Genomic DNA, 22,775 nt, shown 5'->3' with positions numbered 1-22,775 from the left:
GTCCTTGGGCACAAATCTGAAAATCAGCTTGTTTGGTTATTTCTGACTCCTCTGGAACTCCAGCCCTGGGTCACGTTGTGTTTGTGGAGAGCCAAGGAGCTGTGTAATGGCTGGGATGCGTGGGGTTAGAAATGCAAGTGAGTGCATGCAAGCTCAGGTTGGTGGGGGAATTGCCCTTATTTGTATGTATTTGTTTGAATAGACCTGCTGCACCCTACATCTTATCTAAAAACAAAACAAGGCCAATAGCTTCTAGCAGCTCCCTTGTGCTCCCTCCACAGCTCCCTTTGCCCAGCTGGAAAATGAAAACAGAACTTTAATGTTGGGGAAATTGTTTTGAATTTGCCACACTAACCATTTTGGTACCATCCCAGGACAACCAAAGTGTACCTATTCAGTCTGTTAAACATCTCATATGCCAGCTGAAGCCCAAGAAAAGTAATAAATAACACCATATAGCAGCTTGGAGAGGAGTTCTAGAGAGAGACAAGATTTGAGATATTGCATTAATATTTGCTTTACTTGCTGAATATGGTTTTAGCTTTCATAGTGTGAGCTCACATTTGGATTTTTGTGTCCTTTTTGAAAATACGTATCATAAATAAGAAAAAGGATTACCTTTTACACAACAAGATCTTCCAAAGAAAAAATTCCATTTGGACTACCTCAGAACCAAAAATGTTTACATTTTTTAAGCTTATGATGACAGAGAATGAGTCTTTGAGATATGTCTTAATTGTACATTTGTGGGGTGGTTTCGGTTTTATTTTTTTTTTCTTTTAGGAAAAATGCAAATCTTTCAATAAGAGCTCCCAGTGTCACAACCAAAGGGGAGTCTTCACTAAACTTAACAGGCACCAGATCATGCTGCTTTACAGCAGATCTTAATGGCCAAAGGCAGAACACCTGTATGCCCCAGTAGCACAGAAAGGTGTCAAGAATAACAATCCCATTAGGAGAATACAAACTCATCCCTGCTGTGGTCTATGCTTGCAGACAGAGCCCACGTCGCCTTCTCCACTGACAATATCTCCAGTACCCATGCTGAGCTGCTCCCAGACAGTTGGCACATCAGCATAAAATCCACTGCAGCCTGCAATTGTGTGCAAGAATTGGAGCAAATAGCTGTGTGATTTAGCTGGTGCTCCCGTGGTTCAGCTGCTGCTGGCACAGCTTCCAGCTGGTTCAAAGCAAGCCCAGGTCTGTGTACATGACCTGCTCCTGGACAACTAACAGGTAGACATGACCTGCTCCTGATTATACAGCAGCCTCCAGGAGTCCTTGGGCACTCTGATGATTTACTTCTGTCCTTTCACCACAGCTGCATTTTTTTCCCCCTCTGTCCTAGTAGTTCATATATTTTATTTTTCTTGAACAGATATGTCCTCTCCCATCCATGTATCCTGCTATTACATTTATTAGCATTTCATTATATTATTGTTCTGGTTCCCTTTGAGTTTGCTGGCATACAGACATGTCTTATTAAATCTTTCTCTCCAGATATTATTATCTCTGGTTGACTACCAATTTTTTTTGAGTGCATTATTGTCAAATGCATATATTAGTTTTCATTTTCCTTTCTTTGTGATTCTTTTTCTGTAAAAAACAATGAGAAGTATAAAGACTTAACATGATTTCAATGCTTCATCCTATTAAAATAGTGCAATTGTTAATGTCTAAAATGCACCTTGCATAATCCTAAATGATTATATGCATGAGATCTTAATTACAGAGAACTTTATTCCTTAATTAATTTATTCCAGACATCTGTAGTTTTGATGTATAAAAACCTAGTTCTTGCCATGGGTATATTTTAAGTCACACATGCAAAAAAGAGATGAAGTTTTCTGGTACTTGTTAGCAGTGTAAGAGGTAGCTGCTTGGCACTTTTAAATCTGATGCTGTTAATCATCACAGTGCTTTGATCAGGCTTTTATATTTTTTTAAATACTGTCCAATCCTACAGGCATCTATTCAGATAAATAACTTTACTGTCATATATAGGTGACCTCAGGTTCCAGACTCAGAGACATTTAAAATGAAAAGGGGAGAGGCTACTCTGTAAAAGCACATAAGAAGGGGAAGAAAAATGTAAAAAGCAGATCCTTTTTCTGTAGAATGAGAAAGTGTATACAGCTAGACTCTTTTTACCCTGATCCACTTAGGAGCATGCTGTTTAACGACACTAAGTGATAATGTACTTAAATGGTTAATGCAAGGGTTGATCCTCCTCTAAAACTGAGCTGGGAACAAAAGCTGAAATGACTTTTTGAAAGGGAGGGACAGGAGGAATTCTGACCCTTCTCCTGGCGTTTTACAACGCGAAACCACAAAGCAATTGAGGAATCGGTGCACGGCACGTGGATGAAAACGCTTCCCGGAGCAGCCAGTCCTGTGCATCGCCTAAACCCTCCCTGAACTTTCCAGCGAATACAGCAGCCTGGCAGCCCGGCTTCCCGCTGGGTGGATCCTGCAACTCCAGCAGGGAATGGCACTTCTTGTTTTTAATTAGCAAAGGTGAAAGGTGAATCAAAGCTAGCTTTTGGCAAGTCAGAGCAAGGGGCTGAGTTCTGAGGAGCACCAAGGAGGAGGGTGCTTTCTCCTTTTTTCCGTGGTAGATTTTTTTTTTTTTTTCCCTCCCTCCTTCTCTGAATGAATTGCCTTGCAGGAGGGACTGAAAATACAGCTTCTTCCTGAATCCACTGGCAGAGTTACTAAAGACAGCTCAAGACACAACACTGCAGAGTAACGCCTTGGAATGTCCTTGCACTTTCTAAACAATTGTCCTAGGGAGGGAATATTTTTACATGACATTTGCGCAGCTGAGGCTGTGTGCTGCTCTGATGAACGCTGAATTTCCCACAGAGACACCCCCCAAAGTGACCAAAGAGAGAGACCTCACTGCACTGGCAAAGTGGAAGCTGGAGCCTTAAAAGCACCCCAGCAAAACAACAAACAAACAGCAGCAGTTCAGTGAAGAGAGCGAGAAATTGATCTTGGGCAGGATGGCATCTGCTCAGGACCTTCTAATCCTGGCGCTCTATGGCTTGTTGCTAGAGCCACCGGCTGGATGTCGCGCAGCAGATACGAGGCAACCAAGGTTACGTCTGTCACACAAAGGTAGGTCAGTGTGTCAGGTTTGTTAACACTTTGTACTGTGCAAGTTCACTGCCTTCACTGAATGTATTGCATCGGGATTAAATAATGGCACTTTGACAGAGTAAAATGTTCCTGTTCAGAAATCTTGTGAATTGTTTTCTTGTACTGAACTGCATCCTAGATTAAGTTTACTGAATTCTGGACAACTTAAGGTACTTGCAGTGATGATTTTAGACTACTGAAATATTCCTCTACCTGAAAGCATGTTAGATTTGCATGTCATTCTCTCTTACTCTCCATGCTGTAAGAAGGATGTTAGGTCTCTTATTAAGAGGGAAAGAAATGGAGAAGATAACCTGAAATTATTGCTGAATAAATGTGCATCGTGTAACCCTTGAACAATTAAATGTCTATTCACTTTTTGAATTCTATCTGTCTACAAATATAGCTAAGGCAAAAGGACTGAATTCCTGTGCAACCATGATTCATTTTCTAAACTAGCAAGTGCCATCACACTATAATTAAAATGAGTACCTGCCAATGTAAGTCTGCTTGCATTTAACTGAGCTAACCAAAGGAAAAATGTTATTTTTTCTGATATATTTATGTAGAATACTTATAACTTTTATTTTTGCTTAAAATTATTTAAGTCTCAGTTATCTGAAGGGTGAACAATTCTTCCTTATCTCCTTCAATGTCTCTGTTCTGTTCTGGATTGCATGTGATTTAAACTCTTCCCTATGATTTGGGTTTAATCATGTATATATATATATATAAATACCTGTTCATAGCCATGGCATTTCACTTCTCTGAAGCAGGACATACATCTGTAGATTATATACTTAGACAGGTATGACACATGGTCATTGCAATAGGAGAAAGAAATGTAATTGTCCAAGATAAAGTGATGATTGTCCAATCAATAATGTTTGGATATTACCTCTTAGGCACAGATGAAAACATAATACTTTTTTTGCTGACATAGTTGGAATGAGCAAATTCCAATTTACTCAAGAGCACTTCAATGGTTATGCAAGTGATAACTAAGCTGCATTAGCGTGAAATACATTAAAATACCTATTTTAAGAATGGCTAAGTTTTCAGAATTAGCAGCATCTAGAGGTCTATGTGTATACAGCTTTACTCCTAACAAGGTTTAAGTGTGTTTTATATAGCAAGCTAAATTACCAATTGTAATGAAGGGAGAAGCTGAATAGGATAATTGGTCCAAAAGTCTTGCTAGGAAGCTATAAGAAATGGGGTTTGCTTTTATAGGGCAGTGAAATGTTTTGGAGAAAAAGTATTTTTCATGGAAAGCTGTCTTGTAATAAACAATTGCTCTGAATTAAATAAATTATATGACCCCTTTTAACATATAGGTTAAAAGAAAGGTGGTTTATGGTTTCAGAGTACAGTAGGAATAAGTGCCAAATGCTGATTGTATAATCCTTTCACATCCCTTATTGAAAATGTGCATTTAAATATTGATTTATTTCTAGATGTGACTGCTAGGGCTATAATTATTATTGATATTTGTTAGCTTCTGATGGGGTAAAGGAGATGAGAAAAGCACAGTAAATGAGACAAATAGACCTAGTGTTATGTTGGTTCAGGACTTTGGCTTAGCTGACAATTTTGGCAAGCTCCCCACTATGGTGGTGTGACTATTAACTGCTTCTCTGCTCACTTGTAGTAGTAATTGCTTTCCAGTGGTTGGAACTAGTGTGCATTTCACTGCATACTACTTCTCTTTTCAGCAGTGAGCCAGTAATTTGGCCATAACACTTCATAACTCTGCTATCTTCAAAGAGATCTTAAAACATCCATTTCTTACAGAGGGCCAGACCTTACCTGCCTGATGGCAGTTCCCTGAGATCCAACAACACAGAAATCTGTGTCCTCATAAATTCCCTACTGTGGTCACACACATCACCATCTTATACTTCACTTTGTACAATACTCTATCATGTTTTTCACACTTAGGAAATGTGACTGATTTTACAAGCAGTGTTGCAGTCAGGGAGTGCCTGACCACATATACCCAGCCAAGGGTTGGAAATGGCATACCTGCCTGCCACCCTGGGAACAGCTACTGCAGCCCTCCCAGCCAAAAGAATGTAGTGACCAAGCATGAAGACAATGAGCAAATGTCACTGCTGTCCTCACTAATCAAACAGGAACAGCAGGAGGGACCCTCCTCTGAATTGTATTTGCTCCAGAGAAAGGCTGCTGTGGGTACCAGAGAGGTTGGGGTAGTTACAAGGAGGTGGTCGTGCACCCGCTGTATGAAGGTGCTGCAGCCTGTCCTGTGTGTTGCTGTTGTGGCACAGGGGATGGAGCCCATACGTTTAAATTTTCAGTGTGGACTAGCTGCAGCCTCAGATAAAAAATTCACTGCAAAGAACCTGCAACATGGAAGTTAGCAGGCCTGCTGCCTGCCTCTCTTTGGAACTGCAGGTGTTGGTGGCTAATTGGGTTTAGACCCTTGCAAGATAGGCCAGTGCTGACTGGAAGGTTAAAAACTTCTGTGATGAGTATGATGAGGTTATGGACATCAGTGTTTTTTTTTTTTGTTTTTTTTTTTTTTTGTTTTTTTTTTTTTTTTTTGTTATGGAAGGATATTTAAAACCAGTCAATTTTAAAGTCTTATTTCCTTAGAGTCAAGAGAACGCTTGCATGAATTAGAGTCTCCTTTGATTTTTATAAATTCAGAAATTATCTCTTTAAATCACTTGTAAAGTGGTGCTCAGTGAAAGTGAGTGAGTGGCCTGACAGTGAATGGGAACCTTTTGCTCTCACAGCAAACCAGACTTCACCTGCAGTGCACACATGTCTCCAAACCCACAGCAACAAGATCAGGTCCTAACCCTTGCAGAGGGTAGGAATACCACAATCCCCCTGCCAGTTAAGGGATATATTGTGCAACCCCTGTTTGACTCCATGGCCATTTACTCTGCTTCAGTGGGACTTAATGAAAGTCCTGCATTCATGAACTACTGTTAAACCTGTCAACTCTATGCAAACTGTAATGGCGATTTTTTGCTAAGGCAGATGATGGTCTTAATTCACAGTAAACTCAAATGTGAATTTTGCCATTTCTTTATCAGATGTGACTTGATCCTATGACCACCTAGCAGTCATTTTATGGCTCTAACTTAATTTTTAGTAAAGTGAGATAGGTTTATATTCAGAACTTGAAGGTGTTTTCCTCAACCATCATCTTGTGTCCATTAGGAAATTAATACTGAAATCAGTACCACTTGTGGTATTAGTGTTATGATTGCACTAAAGGTCAGTGCTTGAAGATGACCAACCAAGATCTGTGTACTCCAATAGCTTCATCTTAATTTGTAGAGATAAACATGTGTTATAGCTTGTTAATATTACAGAGAAATAGATTTCTGCATTATTAAGTTATAGGTTGACAACTTCATTTAAAAATCATTAGCTCATTTTAAATACAGTACAGACTTTGGCTAATGAGGTGTTAATGGAAGCCAAGCTGCAGCCCCTATTCTTTATAGGCTGCTGGTTAAATTCTTTCCCAGTATCCCACAGTTTGAGTTCTCGCAATGGGAAATATATAATTAAGGTGAAATCAGCACACACTGCGTGTTAAAAAGAAACTATTTACATTACAGATTTAAATGGATTTGGTTTCCAGAGGACAGGAGGGATATATTTTTATAAGCCTAACAGAGCTACACTGGAAGCATGTGGGCCTGAAAGGCACATGAAGGACATAATTGTCTAATTCAAGCATTATGCATGGTTTTCTTTGTATTTCTAATTGGTTTGGGATGCTTTTTTTCCTAGTTCATAATTATGGTAAACAACAAAGGTAATACAGTATGAAAATAAGATGTTGAGCCTTTAGAGTGAGTGGTCTGTACAATTCTGCCGCTGCAATGGGGTCTGGTGCAGTTACGTGCTGCAATTTGCACTTCTCGAGGGATCTGTTTCCTATTTTACCCACTACAATCTCTTGAGTGACTTGAGAGATTTTGGCATTACCTGACCTAAGGTTGTGTAGCTGTGTACTGGACACTGCTCTCATCTGGAAAAAGTGTGGTTAAGAAGCAGTTGTACCTGCCTTACCCATTGAAATATGTCTTTTTTTACCTGTGGTTGGAACTGCTTGCAACTTTCTACAGTAGACTCAAGCTGCAGCAGGCAGAAGGAGCAAAATGAATTTAGAAGGAAATCAGCTGGATTAAAAAAATAGATTCTCCAAGCACAAATATTTAAGAGTAACTTACTGCTAAGGAAGGGAGAGATGAAATGTTGCAGACAAAAACTGATACTCTCCATGTTCATAGTCAGATTTTAATATGTAAAATGTGTAATATAAAACATTTAATGTAGAAGAATGTAGGTTTTTTAGGGCTGACTAGTCATCCTGGAGGGCTGCTGAGGTCTGTTACAGCAGAAAAAGTATTTCATTGCCATTTGCAGGATCTGCAGTTTCAGCAGCACACCTACTTTAACTTTCCTGATATTTGCAATTTAGAATTTATTGTAATTAAGACTAAGAGTTTCACCATGTTATCCATGATATCTTACTCTGTTCTCCAGCTAGAGGGCAGTGAAATTTACTCAGAGGCTAACAGCTACATTGAGTAACAAAAATGTAGGGAATATTTAGACTGTCCTTTCCAAATTCTAAAGTAAGCAAATATGTTTAATCAAAGTATAGTATTTTCAATTAGTAATCACCAGGATGCATAAATCATGGCTAATTAATAACTAGCCACATAACCCAGAGCTGAATGATGACTGATTCAACTTCATACATGAAAATGTTTTCTATTTTTAACAGATTTCATTGGTTTTGAATGACTAGGAAACAGCAGTTTCCCTACCAAAGCAAATTCAAATTCAATAAAGATGTTAATTCATGTTTGATATAAATCACCTTGACTTTGTACTGGGATAAAGAACTGACTTGTGATATTTGCTTATATATAGTCCAGAGAGATCTATGTACAAAAAATTGGAGGATATCATATATATATTCACACACCCATATATACATATAAATATATATGTAAAATAATATAGATACATATAAATGTATCTGTAAAATGTGTGTGTATATAACAGATTGAAGTTTTTGTATTTCTTATATTGAATTAATGAGCAGTAAAATTCCAAGGGTTTAGAAACTAATGGTTTTTATTATGGCTCCACATGTAAATGTGCTTGGCTGTAAGGGCTGATAACCAGAATTATGAGTGTTTGGAAAAAACAAGTGACAAGTAATGTTTTATAAATCTCGAGGCCACATGGAACTCAATGTCAGCTTCAAAATATCTTAGGCAAAGATGCACAGGCATCTCTAGGCCACTTATGAGGCATAGAGGAGAGCTTTTGCACCTCCCACTGGATAAGCAACTGATTGTCTACCAACATTTAGGACAAGATTTAGGTTTATTATCTATCCATATCACAAAGGGCAACTGCTAGGAAGTTCTGGAGTGCTTACAAGTAATCCTAGAGCGCCTTGCTCACTGAGACCGGAATTTTTGGCAGAGAATTTATGCTAGTTCCTTTCATAACTCATTTTGTTGACAAAGGCTGCAGTAAGTATTGCTGTAGCAGGGCTCTGAAGTGATAAGTGCCACGCTGGGGATGCAAGGAGCAGACGGTTCGCAGCCTAACATCAATCACTTTCCTGTTCCTGCTTTAAAGAGCTGAGTACTATCTGAAGGTGCAAGACCAGAATATCCTGCATGTTGCTGCTTCTCTGCTGCTAGCTCCCTGCTTTCAAAGTGATAACACCATCTGCTATTTTAAACTCTTCATCAGATATCGTACTCATCATTATTTCACTGAAAGCAGGCATTATATTTTGCTTAAATGAAAAACAGAATTAATGCTATTTACATGATTTACAGGATGATGTGCAAGGGTGAGCATCTGTGTCCTACCTTTTGAGAAACTTTTGATCAATAAATATACTAAAAGTGTACAATGGAAATTTATATATTATTAAAACTCTTGCCCTGGTTTTCTTCCTGTAGCCAGGCAAATATGATGAAGTTGTAGCATGCAGACAGTGTAATTACAAAAATTGTAATTTCTTGAAGAAATTCATAGCCCGTAGGGATAAAGATAACAATCTTTGTTTTACAGGGAGAAAAAGCCCTCTTGAGTATACTTTTTAAAATGTTTTGTGTTGGTTAGTTAATGTTTGGCATTTATTTAAATAAGTTAAGGATTCAGAATTAAACATGAAAGAGCATGTTGAAAAAGAATGAAAATATTGCATTATAAAAAACATGTAGCATATTTTATCCATAATTTCAAACTCATGTTAAGAAAGAGTTTAAATAATTTTAAAGAAACAATATTTGAGAAGTTTTAAAAATAAACTCCATCTTTAAATTGGTGAAAAATTTAAATTGCCATCACTAACAAAGGAAACCATCATGATTCTCTCACAGCACAATTTTAAAACAAATGTGTTTATCTCACATTGACAAATTCAATTTTTCCCTTGGTCTTGGTTTTTCTGATCACTCTCAAGGCTACAAATTCTTATTTTGGAAAGAGATTTCTCTTTGTTAAAAGCTTCAATTGAAAGCTGACTTCAATGTGCTTTTCCTCTAAGCATGTTCTTCTTAGTTTAAGCTATAAATTGATATGCTTTAAGTCATGCTGCATCCCTTTGACAAACTGTTTTATAGCAGTCTAAAGACTATTTTTTTCCCTTTCAAAACAATGTAAAGCAGGAATGTGCCATCATGTATTCAGTTTTTCCTTACCCTGTGATGATTTTCATACTTCTAAAAATCACCCAAGCAAAAGTACTTTAAGATAAATTTTGCTTGGTGGTTTTTTTTTTTTTTTTTTTTTTTTTTTTTTCATTTTTTAAGACACAGTGTTACAAACAGGAGTGGTTTCTCTGGTTTGTCTCAGGGGTTCTGTGTGGCATTTTGATGCTAGACCTCTTCAAAGGATTTGTGAATTACAGCACATTACAATCAAGCATCCAAATGCACTGTTTAGCTGCACTGCTCTTGGTGAATGTATAATCTTAGTGATAAATCTTTGTTCCTCTTCTAGTCTACTCATTCTTATTTTACCTGAAATTTAGAGGACCTCCAGAATGTAATGGCATGTCAGAGGTTCCTTTTACAGTTTCTGTGCAAGTATGTACAGGAGGTCTGCAACCACAGAGTTCTCAAAGGGACGCCTGCCAAACATCTTGGCTCTGGCATGACACCCAGCCTGTGTGTGCAGCCAATAGCTGCAAAACTTGATTCACTCATGTTGCTGCAAAATAATTTTTGATGAAATAAAAGTTGAATATCATCTTTAAATTACTTTTTATTAGTCTCAGGTGAAAGCAGAGAATTGGCAGTTGTTTATGTCATGTCTACCCTGTCTCGCTGGAGTACTTGGTGTGCTTTATTGCCTCTTCTGTCAATCAGAATCTGCTCAACTCTTATTAAAAGTCAACAAGATTCCTCCAGTTACATGTAATGATCTAAGATTTGTTCCTGAATGCAGTGTTGTGTTTCAGACTGAAACTTCGTTTGCCCTGTGGAAGTGCCAACCTTTTCCCTCGTAAACTCCACAAGAACAGAATCAATTCTGTGTACCAGGAAGCAGCAATACTCCATGGTGTTGTCTTTGCTTTTCCGTGGAGAAACACAGAGCCATAGCACTCTGTAACTCACCTGCCTACTACTGATTTCCTCCTGGTGCTTAGACCTCCAGTATCAAGGAATGGATTAAAAACTGGTTTTGTAAACTTCTGCAAATTATGAAGTCAATGCAAAAGAAACCTTCTAATGGTCAAACTGCAAAGCCTAGTTTGACATGTACATGTAACATTTGAAAATTATGTTACCATTCTTGGTTGAATTTTCATATCAGAAGTTCCTAATTGTGAAGGAAACTTTCTAGTCAAGGAATATTATATGAGAAGCATAAGACTTGTCTGCTTTGTGGGATCTATTGCAATATAGTTCAAAGGATCTTTATGAATATTTAATGTCAAAATGCAGAAAAAAAATAAAGGTTAAAAATTTCATTAATGAAAGCTAAAAAAAAAAACCAAAAAACTAAACTCAACCAAAAAATGTCTAGCAGCCAAAAATTGGAGAAAGGGGAAGCTGTCAGTGATATTTTTGTCTATCTCTTTGGCCTGAGCAAAAGATGTTAATTATTTATAAGAGTTTGATGACAGGAAATATACAGTACTCTTCAGTACTGTGATTTGGCAGGAATAGATATGAAAAAAGTTGTTTATGGTCCTTGTGAAATCATGTTGCTAGTGTTTTTACTACATCAGTAATGAAGAATTTCAGGTTTTAGGAGATTTGCTTGTTCAGCATTTGCAGTTTACCTTATTTCTATTTTTTTTTTTTTAAATCCCCCAAAATATGTTTTCATGTGCTGCACTCCTCTAACTTGATGCTGGGTCTTTTTTTTTTTTTTTTTCCCCAAAAATAATTCCCTAAACCAAGGGACCAGTGCTTGGAAGATAGGCATTCAGTGAAAGAAGATTTAACTCCTCTTCACATCCTTAATGTATCTGTTCTCTGCTTTTTCTGTGTTTATTTTCATCTAAAGGATTCCTGACTTCATACTGTGAAGCAATTGAAGCTTCTGTGGGGAGTCAAACAATGGGGTTTTTACTGTTGCTAAGTTTGCTTTATAAGCTCTTTCTTACAACACATTTGTTTAATAGGCCTAGTAAAGTGGTGAATGCAGCTGTAAATATATCTTTTATTTGTTGATGTGCAATAAACATCACAAGGATTTAGGTCTTTTCTTATTCTGATCTTCCTGACACTGGTGAAAGGCAATTGTACAAAATGAATGAAAAGTGCCTTAAACTGATTGCAGAAAACAACAGTCCTCATATACCTAAGGGTTAGTACCTTGTTTCTGTTTAACAGATGGTTTGTCCCAGCAGTGTTACTAAAACTTAATAATAGCAAAATAATAGGTTTCTTGATGTGAGGGAACTATTCCAGATAGCACTATTCACTGGGGTCATTGCTGAAGGTCATTTTTCATCCAGAAAGCTAAAGGTTAGCAAGTGTTGCTCAATTCCATGAGCTCCTGCTACTCTTTATTTATGATTAAGCTAAGTGCTCTCCTGTGGGTGTGTGGTAAAAGCCAAGAGTAAAGGAAAATAAACCCATTCCTTTATATATAAAATATTTCATCTTAGTTGATTGAGAATGGTATGATGCAAAGCTTGAAAATATGTGCTGTCTAGGAGCCCAGATAGACATAAGCTGACTTGGAGATCTTGTTCTTATTAATGTTGTTGCTGAGAAAATGTCTTGTCTTTACGTGCCTGTGTTTACACAAAGTGATTATTCTCTCTGCTTATCTTAGGCATGGCTGTGTCCTCCTGCATATTTTCAGGTTACACAAGCATCTGGGATAGCAGTCATTTCTAATCACACTACTGAGAAGGTGTTAAAGTATTCAGCAGGTTCAGCACTTATTATAGCTCATAACCAGGCTGTAAAGAGTCCCAAGCACTTTACTGATTCCATAGTATTCCTTGCCGAGTGACTGCAGCTTCTGTGGTTATTCTTCTGCAGCATGAGTTATTTCATTTCTAGAAGAATTGAGGTACAGGAAAGAGCGTTTCTCCAATAATGGCTCTGAATGCAGTATATTAAATTCTGCTGCTGCTGAATATGTGAAATCTTTATTACAAAAACAGAATAATTAATACAGACATTGAACAGAGAGCTTGTTTAACTAATTAGAATAGCGAACTTTCTATAAACTTTTGTGACTAAAATGTTGTCAGGATATTCTTTATTCTCTGAAAGAGGTGCTCCATTTGGCCACTGCGTTTCACCTGGATGTGTATTTCCATCTCTGTTGAGTTTAGAGGGAGAGCAGTGGTCAGCTTAAACCAGAGTCCTTACATTTCAGTAAAAGTAACTAAAATAGATTTGGGAAGAATGCCTGATGATAGGTCTAGCATGTTACACATGCAAGGATAAAACCCTTTGTCTGAGAGTGAATTACTGCAGAGTTTACAAGCTGCAGTACTATTGCCTTGATAAAGTATAAGTGAAGATATTACTCCTAAGTAGTGTCTCTTTGGTCTAATAATGGTCTGGAAGAAGAGGATGGAGCAGTGACCTGAGCAGTGTAAGTTACTCCCAGAGCTGCTGGACACAATTGTCTCTGTACTACTATAATTACTGATGTGTTCTGCACCTGCTTCCATGCACAGTATGCTGATTTAGATTAAGCATGGCATACTTAGGTAAGCAGCTTTCAGAACAGCTTAAACGAAATTGATGTGCTTTTGTATGAAGTAGGTGAGCCACTCACAGCTGTCTGCCATAGCTCAGCTAGTCCTTAGCAAAGAAGTAGTAAAAAACTGCTGGAGGTTAGATACAAGCTATTTCCACTGCACATGAAGTGTCCTTAATGACTCTATCCTAAATCTTTTGTTCTATAAGTATTTGATCTTATGTGTGTACTTTTAATTATACAAATTGCTTCTTTGATTGAAAGTTAAGTTGGGGTTTGATTGCAAGATCAAATCTACAGCATGGATTCTTTGAGGCTACCCCTGTACTGTAATTCATTAAAATCAATCATGATAAAAGTTTTTGCCTATACCCCAGGCATTACAAAGCAACTTGAAACTTTGAAAATTTTGATTTATATGTAAAATTTCAATTTTCATTTTATTCTGTGGTTAAACACTTATGGAAAATTTTGAGAATTACAATTTACTCCAGTGGCTTTTGGCTGGACTTTTCCGTGTTAGCCACAACCTGAACCAATCTTCTCCTTCAAGAGGGACTGTGTTTTGGGAGGATGCCAGTGAGTCAAGAGACCTGCTTCAGCTGGGAAAAAGACAAAAGTGGAGTGAACAGAGAAAAGGTTGGGGGGTTTGTGGTGGCGCCCCCCTTGCCCTGGAAAGGAATGAGAAGACAAGAAGATCTCTGTTCTTGAGCCCTCGGCCCCAGGGGAAAATGGGGGGGACTGTGGTCCCAAACAATGAAAAACTGAACTGTTGTTTTCTCCCCTCTTGCCAGGGCATCCTTGAAAAGAAAAATCCTAAAGGCAGTGACCATCCATGCATTGGTGGTGAGAGCACTGTGCATAGAAAAGAGAAGGGTCACCATGGCAAACTTTTTCTCCGGGCGGTGCCATGTGTGACATGGAAACACAGGATGTGGAGCTGTGTTTCTTGGGGGGTCTGTGGCACAGGAGAGACTCTGTTCCCTCGATAGACTGATTATCGATTGCTTGGAGGGTGGAAACCTGATTGGGGTCCAGATTGTGTCTCACTGTGGTTTGTTAGAGTTGGGTGGTGGGGGGGGAGGAATGTTTTGCAAGGTTTTCATTTGGATCTTTGTGTGTTTTCTTTTCCCTTCTTTAATTTTCTCTTTTCTTTTGTAATGGTAGTTTAATAAAGTTTTTTTCCTGTTATCAAGCTTGAGCCTGCTTTGCTCTATTCTAGATTCCACTTCACAGCATTCCAGGTAGGGATCACATTTTCATGGAGGCACTGGCATTGTGCCAGTGTCAAACCATGACACTTTGTCATAAGGAAAATGGTAATTCCAGAGGATGCTTCTTTGAGGCTTTTATAGAGCACTGTGGATACATGTAATTTAGAATTGTGAAATAGATTTTACAAGTGCTATATGTGGTCTCTGTAAATTTCTTGACATGGAACAACCCCTTACTTTCTTAGAAAATGTAACAAATTACTTCATAATATCAGGCTAATTGATTTTTTTTTTTTTTTGTGGTTTCACATTTACTGCTTTAATGTGGAATAGTTCTAAAATCCTTGAGCTGTAAAATTAGATGTCTGGGCTGTTGAAAACTCCTTGTACTTCTAATTTAAGAGTAAACCAAAACAAAAAACTTACAGCATGGAGATTTGAAAATAATAAAAACTAGTGTTTGTACATTCTTGTGAAACAGTTCCTGAAGTATGCTGTGAATTTGATAGCAGCATAGAAATGCTTTAACTTGGAATTGTTGAAAGGTAACAGAGATATTGACTTTTTCTGATATCTGATACCAGTGCCTGGGAGTGTTGCAGGACCCATGGAGAAAATCTGAGAGTTAAACTTGTCATGTCTTAGCATGTTTTAGATTTTAAATGGTGTATACTATAAATTAACATGCAGAAAGTAGGTTTCTAACCTATGATGAAAAGGTGTTCCAGAGATTTCTGAATTAGTCATACATTTTATGCAGACTCTAGTGCTGCTTCAGCTTTGTTGGAGTGGTTTGGCTTCTGCATTCAGCTGTTCACACATGGTGGGACGTTTCTGCAGATGTTGATTTCTGTGCAAATTTTGTCTCAGTGGTTTTGCTTTGTAAGTGTTTGGTCCTTCAGTCTGCAAGGTTTGCTCTTGCCAGACATTTTAATTTTTATGGCAGAGGTTAGCTGTTACAGCATACACCTGAGAACCATAATTGTGGTTGCAAACACATCACAGGAGCATAGGGAGAGAACGCGTTTCTGTTGGCATCTTGGAGTCCTGCAGTTGGTTTCACAGGAATTGTAACAATGCTGATACTGCTTACTCACTACAGAATTGTTTACAGACTTTTAAAATTGTATTTGAGAATGCTAGAGTGTGGAGGTAGATACTGAGAGCAGGTTCCATAATTAAAAAAAAAAAAAAAACTTACGGATTTTAAAACTTTCAGGATCTTAATGCTGTCGATTGGACAAGACTTGCTTTTAACCCATCAGTTCCTAACATAAACTTATACTGATTTAAAATCCTTAAAAAGTCCTCACACATGCTAAAAATGTAGAAGATGAACCCAAATAAAGACCTTGCAACTGATGGTTGGTATCTGTCTTGGATGGTGAAATCCAGAGATCTGATATGATGCTTACAGAAGTTATTGTACCTATTAAACTTGTCTTTAAACCAAATATTTTTATAATTAAACTGTTTATTTTTTTGGAGAGTCAAGGACCTTTTTTTTTCACTGAGAGTTTTTTTGTTAGATTTATTCAATCACCAATAATGTGTGATCACCAATTAGATTAGAAAAATCTGGATTAATTTGAAATTTTATGGAAAACTTTCAGCAAGCTCCTGGGATGTATTTAAGTCTTGCTAAATCTTGTAATTTGCTTCCAAATAGAATTATACAACCTACATGGAGACTAAAACTTCCAGCTACCTATTGTTTTACCTCATAAGACTGAAATACCTTTGAGTAGCGTGACACTGGCATTGAGACATATGAACAAAGACATGCCTCTATAGCAGGCTATCATTAAAGGAGATAAACTTGGAAATGAAAGATGTATTCTATAGTCCCATATCCTTATATCACATCTCCCTTGGGTTTTTCTGTTCTTTCCTCTACTTAAGTAGTCTGAGATGTTATTTTCTTTATTACTAGCTTTTTTAATATCTTCACTTTTTATTCAATCACTTAATTCTTCTAAAGTTATACTCACTTTCCCTCATCCCTAATGTTTTCCTTCTGCAGAAAACATAAGGATATTCCAGGCACTAAGGTCTCCCTTACAGCATTATATCCCTCTCAGGTAGCCTTCAACAGTATTTCTTCAACTCTTTTTATTCATTAAACATTTATTTGGCTCTCTAGGTGGGCCAAATATAGCAGAGGTGTTATTGTTTCTTCATGGGCTTGTTGACCAGTTAGTTTGCATGCACTAATTGACAGTTAATTGGCCTGATAATTGTATTAGCTGTATGATGATTTTTGTCCTTCTTTAAAGGACTAATGGAGTATTTCTATTTTTTAACTTCTGACTTTCAGGAAACTTGGAAAAACTTCTGTTTTTTAGACTGCTCATATTCCTCACTCTTTGTCCACAAAATTTAAAATTGGTTAGTGGGATCTCATGTGTCATAAGGAACAAGGATTGTATAATTGATTAGCAGAGTGCTCCAGAACACCTGATTTTCTAAGGAAATTAGACTTATTTGCATCACAAGACAATCAAATAATTTTTACTGTGGTAAATCATTCCTCTCTTTTAGTCCTTCCAAACTGATTATTCTGTAGAGAAGTCAGATAGCTACTGTCATTTCAGTGGCAACATAATTATCTTTTCCAATAATTGCAATGGGAATTTCAGTCTCCTGTGTTGCAGGTAGCTGTTCCTGTGAAATCCACATGCTATCCAATCATGATTTAGCCTGAAGGTATTTTCTTATTTAATGAATTAAAGGCACTACATCTGTATTCTTAAGGATTAAGAGAATTAAAATTAATAAAAACATGGGATTTTGTTTGGAAGTTTTTTGGCCATGAATTGGAGACAGCGCAATAAATGAGTTCTTGGAAGATATTTTCTGTGCTACTCCTTGCTTTCAAATGGGTTAGAATTATTATCCTAGCCCTTTCCTCTAGGATTTTGACATGCTTTTATTCCCAGGGGTGTCTTGGTGATGAACATACATGTGGAGATTTCTGGAATATTAAAGCAAGAAGCCAAGGAATGATGGAAGTGTCCCAGATCAATATAATGCTAAAGGAAGAGAACATCTGGAAAAAAAGACCACATAAGTTCTATATGACTGAAAGATGAGAGTCCTCACTAGATAAACATTTGCACTGGATGTTTAGAGAAGACCATACAACTGAGGTGTAGCGAGATGGGGCTTCATCTACCCTAAATAAATCCACTATATCAGTATTGGCAATCTTTTCCCAAAAGACTTGTTAATGTGAAAATTTCAAGGAAAAAAGAATCGGGCTGGCAGTTGAAAAGTGCATTAGACAAGCAAGCTAAAAAATGCAATCAATACAACCTATGGGTAATCGAAGCACATTCTGCATTAGGAGTAATAACAAGAAAGCATTCTCTACTTACTTTGCACTATCTTAGATGGTGTAATTCTCAGCTCAGATAAACTAGTAATAAATTGTTATATGCTTTGCTAACAAGCAGGTTTTATCTGTAATCTCCAAAGTTTTTAAGTGAAGCATTTTATTTAAAGTGCTTTGCGAGTATAAGTTAGATAAATTGACCTTTCTCCTTTTATTGATTGTGCTGTAAATGCATTCCAAAAATTCTAGTGTGCTGATGAAACCAAATTTTTCCTTAAGCTGCTGCCATTTGTTCTTTTGTAATGTTTATCTAGATACTGTTAATTAACTTCAATTTTACAGATAGGGCAAGGCTCATTTTAACATTCCTAAACTATCTCAATTGTCAGAAACAGTAGCAAGGCTTTGAAAGAGTAAATGGCTGTTGTCTTTCAGTTTTAGTCTCCACAATAATGTTTAGTTTTGTTCACAGATAAGTATTTAATTCAGAAATTTAATATGAACTGATTTAGTGATGACTGACATTTTAATAAATTGAGATACAACATTTTTCTTTGAAGTCTCAGGTTTTGAAATTAGAGGTTCTTAAGAATAAGTCATAGTTTTTGAAAATTATAGTGCTCAGCATTGCATACAATTCTTGGAAACAATATATTGTTAATATTTAAAAAATTGGAAAAATGGAGTGTAAATTAAAAGAGATTTGCCCTTATTTCTGGAAATATTACATGCTTTTTTGGAAAATCTCCTCTGCTATTTTAAGAACTCCCAAGTTGGCAAAATTACTTTTTTTTTATGAATGTACTAAATAAGTACTAAAAACTTCGCACATTATCGGTGACTTTAAATGGTACCTTTTCTCTAAGAGAAAGGTTTATTGTCATTACTTAAAACAAGTATGTCTTGAAAAGGTATTTGAACAAATTATTGTGGTGCAGAACAAAGCAAATGTTCAGTTGCTCATTTCTTCTAAAGTAGCATCCATGTATGGATCCTTCTGTAGACAACTTCCCTGGTTTGGGGTTTGTCTACAAATTCTTCAGATTTGACATTAACTTTGCAATTCACACATGCAGGGCTCAGGAAGAGTTTTCAGTGGATTAACAAATCATATGACATTTAAGTGCATGTTTACAGCCTGCTGAAAATGTAAATTAAACTAACTTCAAAGCATCGTTGTTAATTTAAGGCTAAAATTACTTGATTCAGAGGCATTCATGCTGACTTGTTACCTCATCCTGACTTGGTCTGTATCAAATCCCTCTCAGTTCATGTTCATCACTGATTCTCTTCCGTTGGCCTCAATGGGCTATTTGTTTCTTTTGAAAAAGTTTCTGCTTAAGGCAAAAAAAGAGTCTGAGAATTTTTGCTTTGCTAGTGGAGTTTTTAAAATTAATTTTCCTGATGTTTCAAGATCCTGAAATAATTATGATTAGTATCATGTGTTTATGTAGCTTCCAGCTAGTAATACAAGGATTTAAGTTAACTTTATATTATGTGGGTCCTGTTATTTTTGGTATAAGTTTTGTTTTAGTTTAACTGTCTTCTGAAATGTCATATCTTAGGCTAATTTTTTTTTAACTTTACAGTAATAATATTACTGCTCTAAGAGAACTAAATTTAATTCTGGTTTGATCGCCATTACTTAATGTCTCAAATATAATTTTTTTTCTATTTTTGATTAAAATTTTCTTTTATAGGTTCCAAAACAAGCCATGCCAATGAGGAATAATTTAACATGCAAAATAGGAATTCTTTGGATGTTTTCTTTATTATGCCAGATAATTAACAAAAGAGATGTCCAAGATATGTTCCTGTGTAATATTATTCTTTTCTGTAGCATCACTAATCTTGACCAAGGCCATGCCTTTAACATTCTTTCCAGTAGTATTATTATAACTTTATGGCTCTTTCTTTATTTCAGAAATAAATACACTTCTTATATTTTAGAATACATGGACTTTGTTTCAAAAGATGCATTAAATATAGGTTCTTGTTTGTATACCCTGGAAGTGTTTCCACCCATTCATTTATGATGTATGCCTCTTTCTTGATTTTGGGAGGTCTGGATGAAGAACTGCTTAGAGATTTTTACAAAAAGAAGATTTTCTGTATTGTCTGGGTTTTTTGGTTTTAAGTTGAAAAAATATTGAAAATACAGAAAGCAACAGTTAAATTTTCAGCTCAGTGTATAGGGTTTAATTGTGCTGTGCCAGAGGAGGTTTATGTTGGATATTAGGAAAAGGTTCTACACAGAAGGAATTGTCAAGGATTGAATTAGGCTGCCTAGAGGAGTGTATAGATGGACTGTTTAGGTTTAGTGTTGGGTTGGCAGTGCTGGGTTTGTGGTTGGACTCAAGGATCTTAGGGCTCTTTTCCAACCTAAATGATTCCGTGATTCTATGTTTTGTGATGTTTGAAAAGACACAGGCCCACCATTTCTTTCAACTCTGTCAATCTAGTCCTAATCCCGTTCAGGAAAGAACGTATTTTCTGCAGGAGAGAATAGATTTTTTGTCTCTTGATAGACAATTTGGATGCAGGTTTTAAGGTTGCTTTTCCCCTCTTCTGTTTGTTTGGGTTTTTTTTGTGGTTTATTGGTTTGATTTGGATTTCCCCTCCCCCACTTTTTTTATAAATCCTGGAGAATAGCAGAAGCTAGAGGCAGACTTCATGTTCTTCTTGGCATAAAATGGTCAGATTTATGTTTATTATATTCTTTTTCTTTCCTTCCATTATATAAAAAAAAACCAAAATTAAACTGATACCCAGGTTTGATATCAAAAGAAACATTCCTTTATTTCCAGTTTTTCTCATGCTCCTTTCTGATGCTTACACCATAACTTTATTTAACAAGGAATAATGTCCTGCTAAGGTAATGACTAGCAATGGACTTTAACTGCCTTCCTTTGACACTTTTTTATTTGCAATTTTTTTCTGTGGTGCTCAGGTTGTTATAGAAAGTTGGAAACTGTGTTGTGTTCTGTAGCCTGTACTAATGTCTGGAATATCAGAAACTCCTGGTGGTTCTCCTAAACCACACACTCATTTTAAGATTACTTTTAGCTGTTTATGGATTTCAATAAGATTTGTCAATGGCAATGAGAACAGAGACATCAAATTGTCATTCAACTGCAGAAGACATCAAAAACTCTGACTGGTGTGCATTTCAGAGTAGGTGTAATGCTGTTAGCCTAATTAGATAAGGAGGAACCTCTACAAATTTTCTGGAAAATTGTCTATGAGTTAAGATATTTAATCTGAGAATACAACATGTTTGTTGGCAGTGGAACTGTGTAACTTTCGGCTTCCAAAGCTGTCAACCTTTTTCAGAGATGTGCTTTACTTTTTTTTATTTGTTCCTTTAAACTTCCAGTGCAACCTGGAAAAAGTCTAAAGAATTTTAGTGGCAGTAAGTTTTGTGTTAACTCTGAGACATGGACAACCAATGACTGAACTCATAGTTGAAATGATTCAACTTTTGATCTAAAAAAGTCTTAATCTGCAATAAAATCTTGGGTAAAATGTATATGGCTAAGCTGTTAGACTATATTTCTGATGTACTTTTCAGGCCATCTAGAATTTAATAACAGATGAAACTTTCTTCTGTTCTTGGATAATCTGGAAAGAGAGAGACCTAACTGAATAGAACAATAGATTATTCATGATTACTGAATAAGTGGTGTGTTTTTGTTTTCCCAAGCTGAGCATTTCTAGTTGAACATTCTTTTGTGTTTCTTGTCTGTGTTAAAAACATAGATTACCATGGCTAAAGATGATGAATGATGATATAAGAATATGTGAAATTTGTCCTGAGATGTTAAAATCAGTGCATAATGAATTCAGAAATATAAAATGAATAATACATTCTATGTAATTTTAAGTTTAACTGGTCTCTCAGTTCTTGATCAAATAGTTCTAGAAAAATATTCTATAGAAAAAGGGGAAGAGAAAGGACAAGACCTTCCTACCTATATATACATCCCAATTATATTAATTATTGCATGCATTAAGGCAAATCTTGAACAAGATTTGAGCTATGTATCACATGAGGAAGCTCAAGTTCAGCATATCCTCAGGACATGTGTTTGGGACTTCTGAGAACATATCCTCTGATGTTTCAGTGCTTCAGCTGGCTGAGTCTCTTGTGATCTTTTCCAAAATTTGATGCAGTTTGTGGGTTTGGAAACTGAATTAGTTTTGTTTTCACTGCATCCTCACTGCAAAATCAGGGCAGAAGTAGTTCACATACCACAGCCCAAACTGGGCTTTTCACTTCACAGTTCTCCTAAACATAGCCCAAGGTTTCTTGTGTGAATGAGAACCTAGGAGAAGCCCACATTAACACTAGTGAAGAAGCATGAAGTGTGATCCTTTCAAATGTTCCCTCTTTCTTTCTGTTCACAGTTAATTATCTTGAAGGTGTTAGAAATATGCTGGTGAATTTGTATTGTTTGGGAACATAAGTTGATTTTAGGCACTGGTGGTTACTAATCTATTTGCGTAGAATATTCCATTTCAATTCATAAAATAGTATGATTAAGTACTTTTTTCCAGATTTATATGGAAAATCCAGATTTATATGGAAAACCCACATCCAGTTTTTGGTTGTTTATGATTTCTTTCTTCAGTCCATTTGAACTGTTCCTGTAGTGATTTGCTCTTAGGATTATTGCTGGATTTATATGAGAAAAGGAATATTCTGTGAGCACTCTCTGAAAACTTTCAGTGAGGCAGGATGAATGGAAAAGGAGAAAATAACTCCATCATGTCTCTTCTCCATACCCCTAAAAAAATTGCAAACCAGAGCAATCACCTCTAAAAAAACCACTGGAGTTGGCTTCAGGATGGTACAGATTAATGTGCTGAAATTGGGTAAGGCT

General features: G+C 36.5%; 1 protein-coding gene across 1 annotated transcript in view; it reads left to right on the top strand.

The window, feature by feature from the left end:
• The first annotated feature begins 2,277 nt into the window (after window positions 1–2,277).
• The window catches only part of SEMA3E (semaphorin 3E), a 127,491-nt gene continuing 106,993 nt past the window's right edge, over window positions 2,278–22,775 (top strand). Inside the window, exon 1 of the mRNA XM_021539599.4 lies at window positions 2,278–3,120. Coding sequence (XP_021395274.2) covers window positions 3,006–3,120 — 115 coding nt within the window. The 5' untranslated portion in view covers window positions 2,278–3,005. The remainder of the gene's footprint in view (window positions 3,121–22,775) is intronic.

This window comes from Lonchura striata, chromosome 1A, assembly GCF_050655825.1.
Source record: "Lonchura striata isolate lonStrDom1 chromosome 1A, ASM5065582v1, whole genome shotgun sequence".
Classification (NCBI taxonomy): Eukaryota; Metazoa; Chordata; class Aves; order Passeriformes; family Estrildidae; genus Lonchura; species Lonchura striata.
This window is presented reverse-complemented; position numbering and strand designations above follow the sequence as displayed.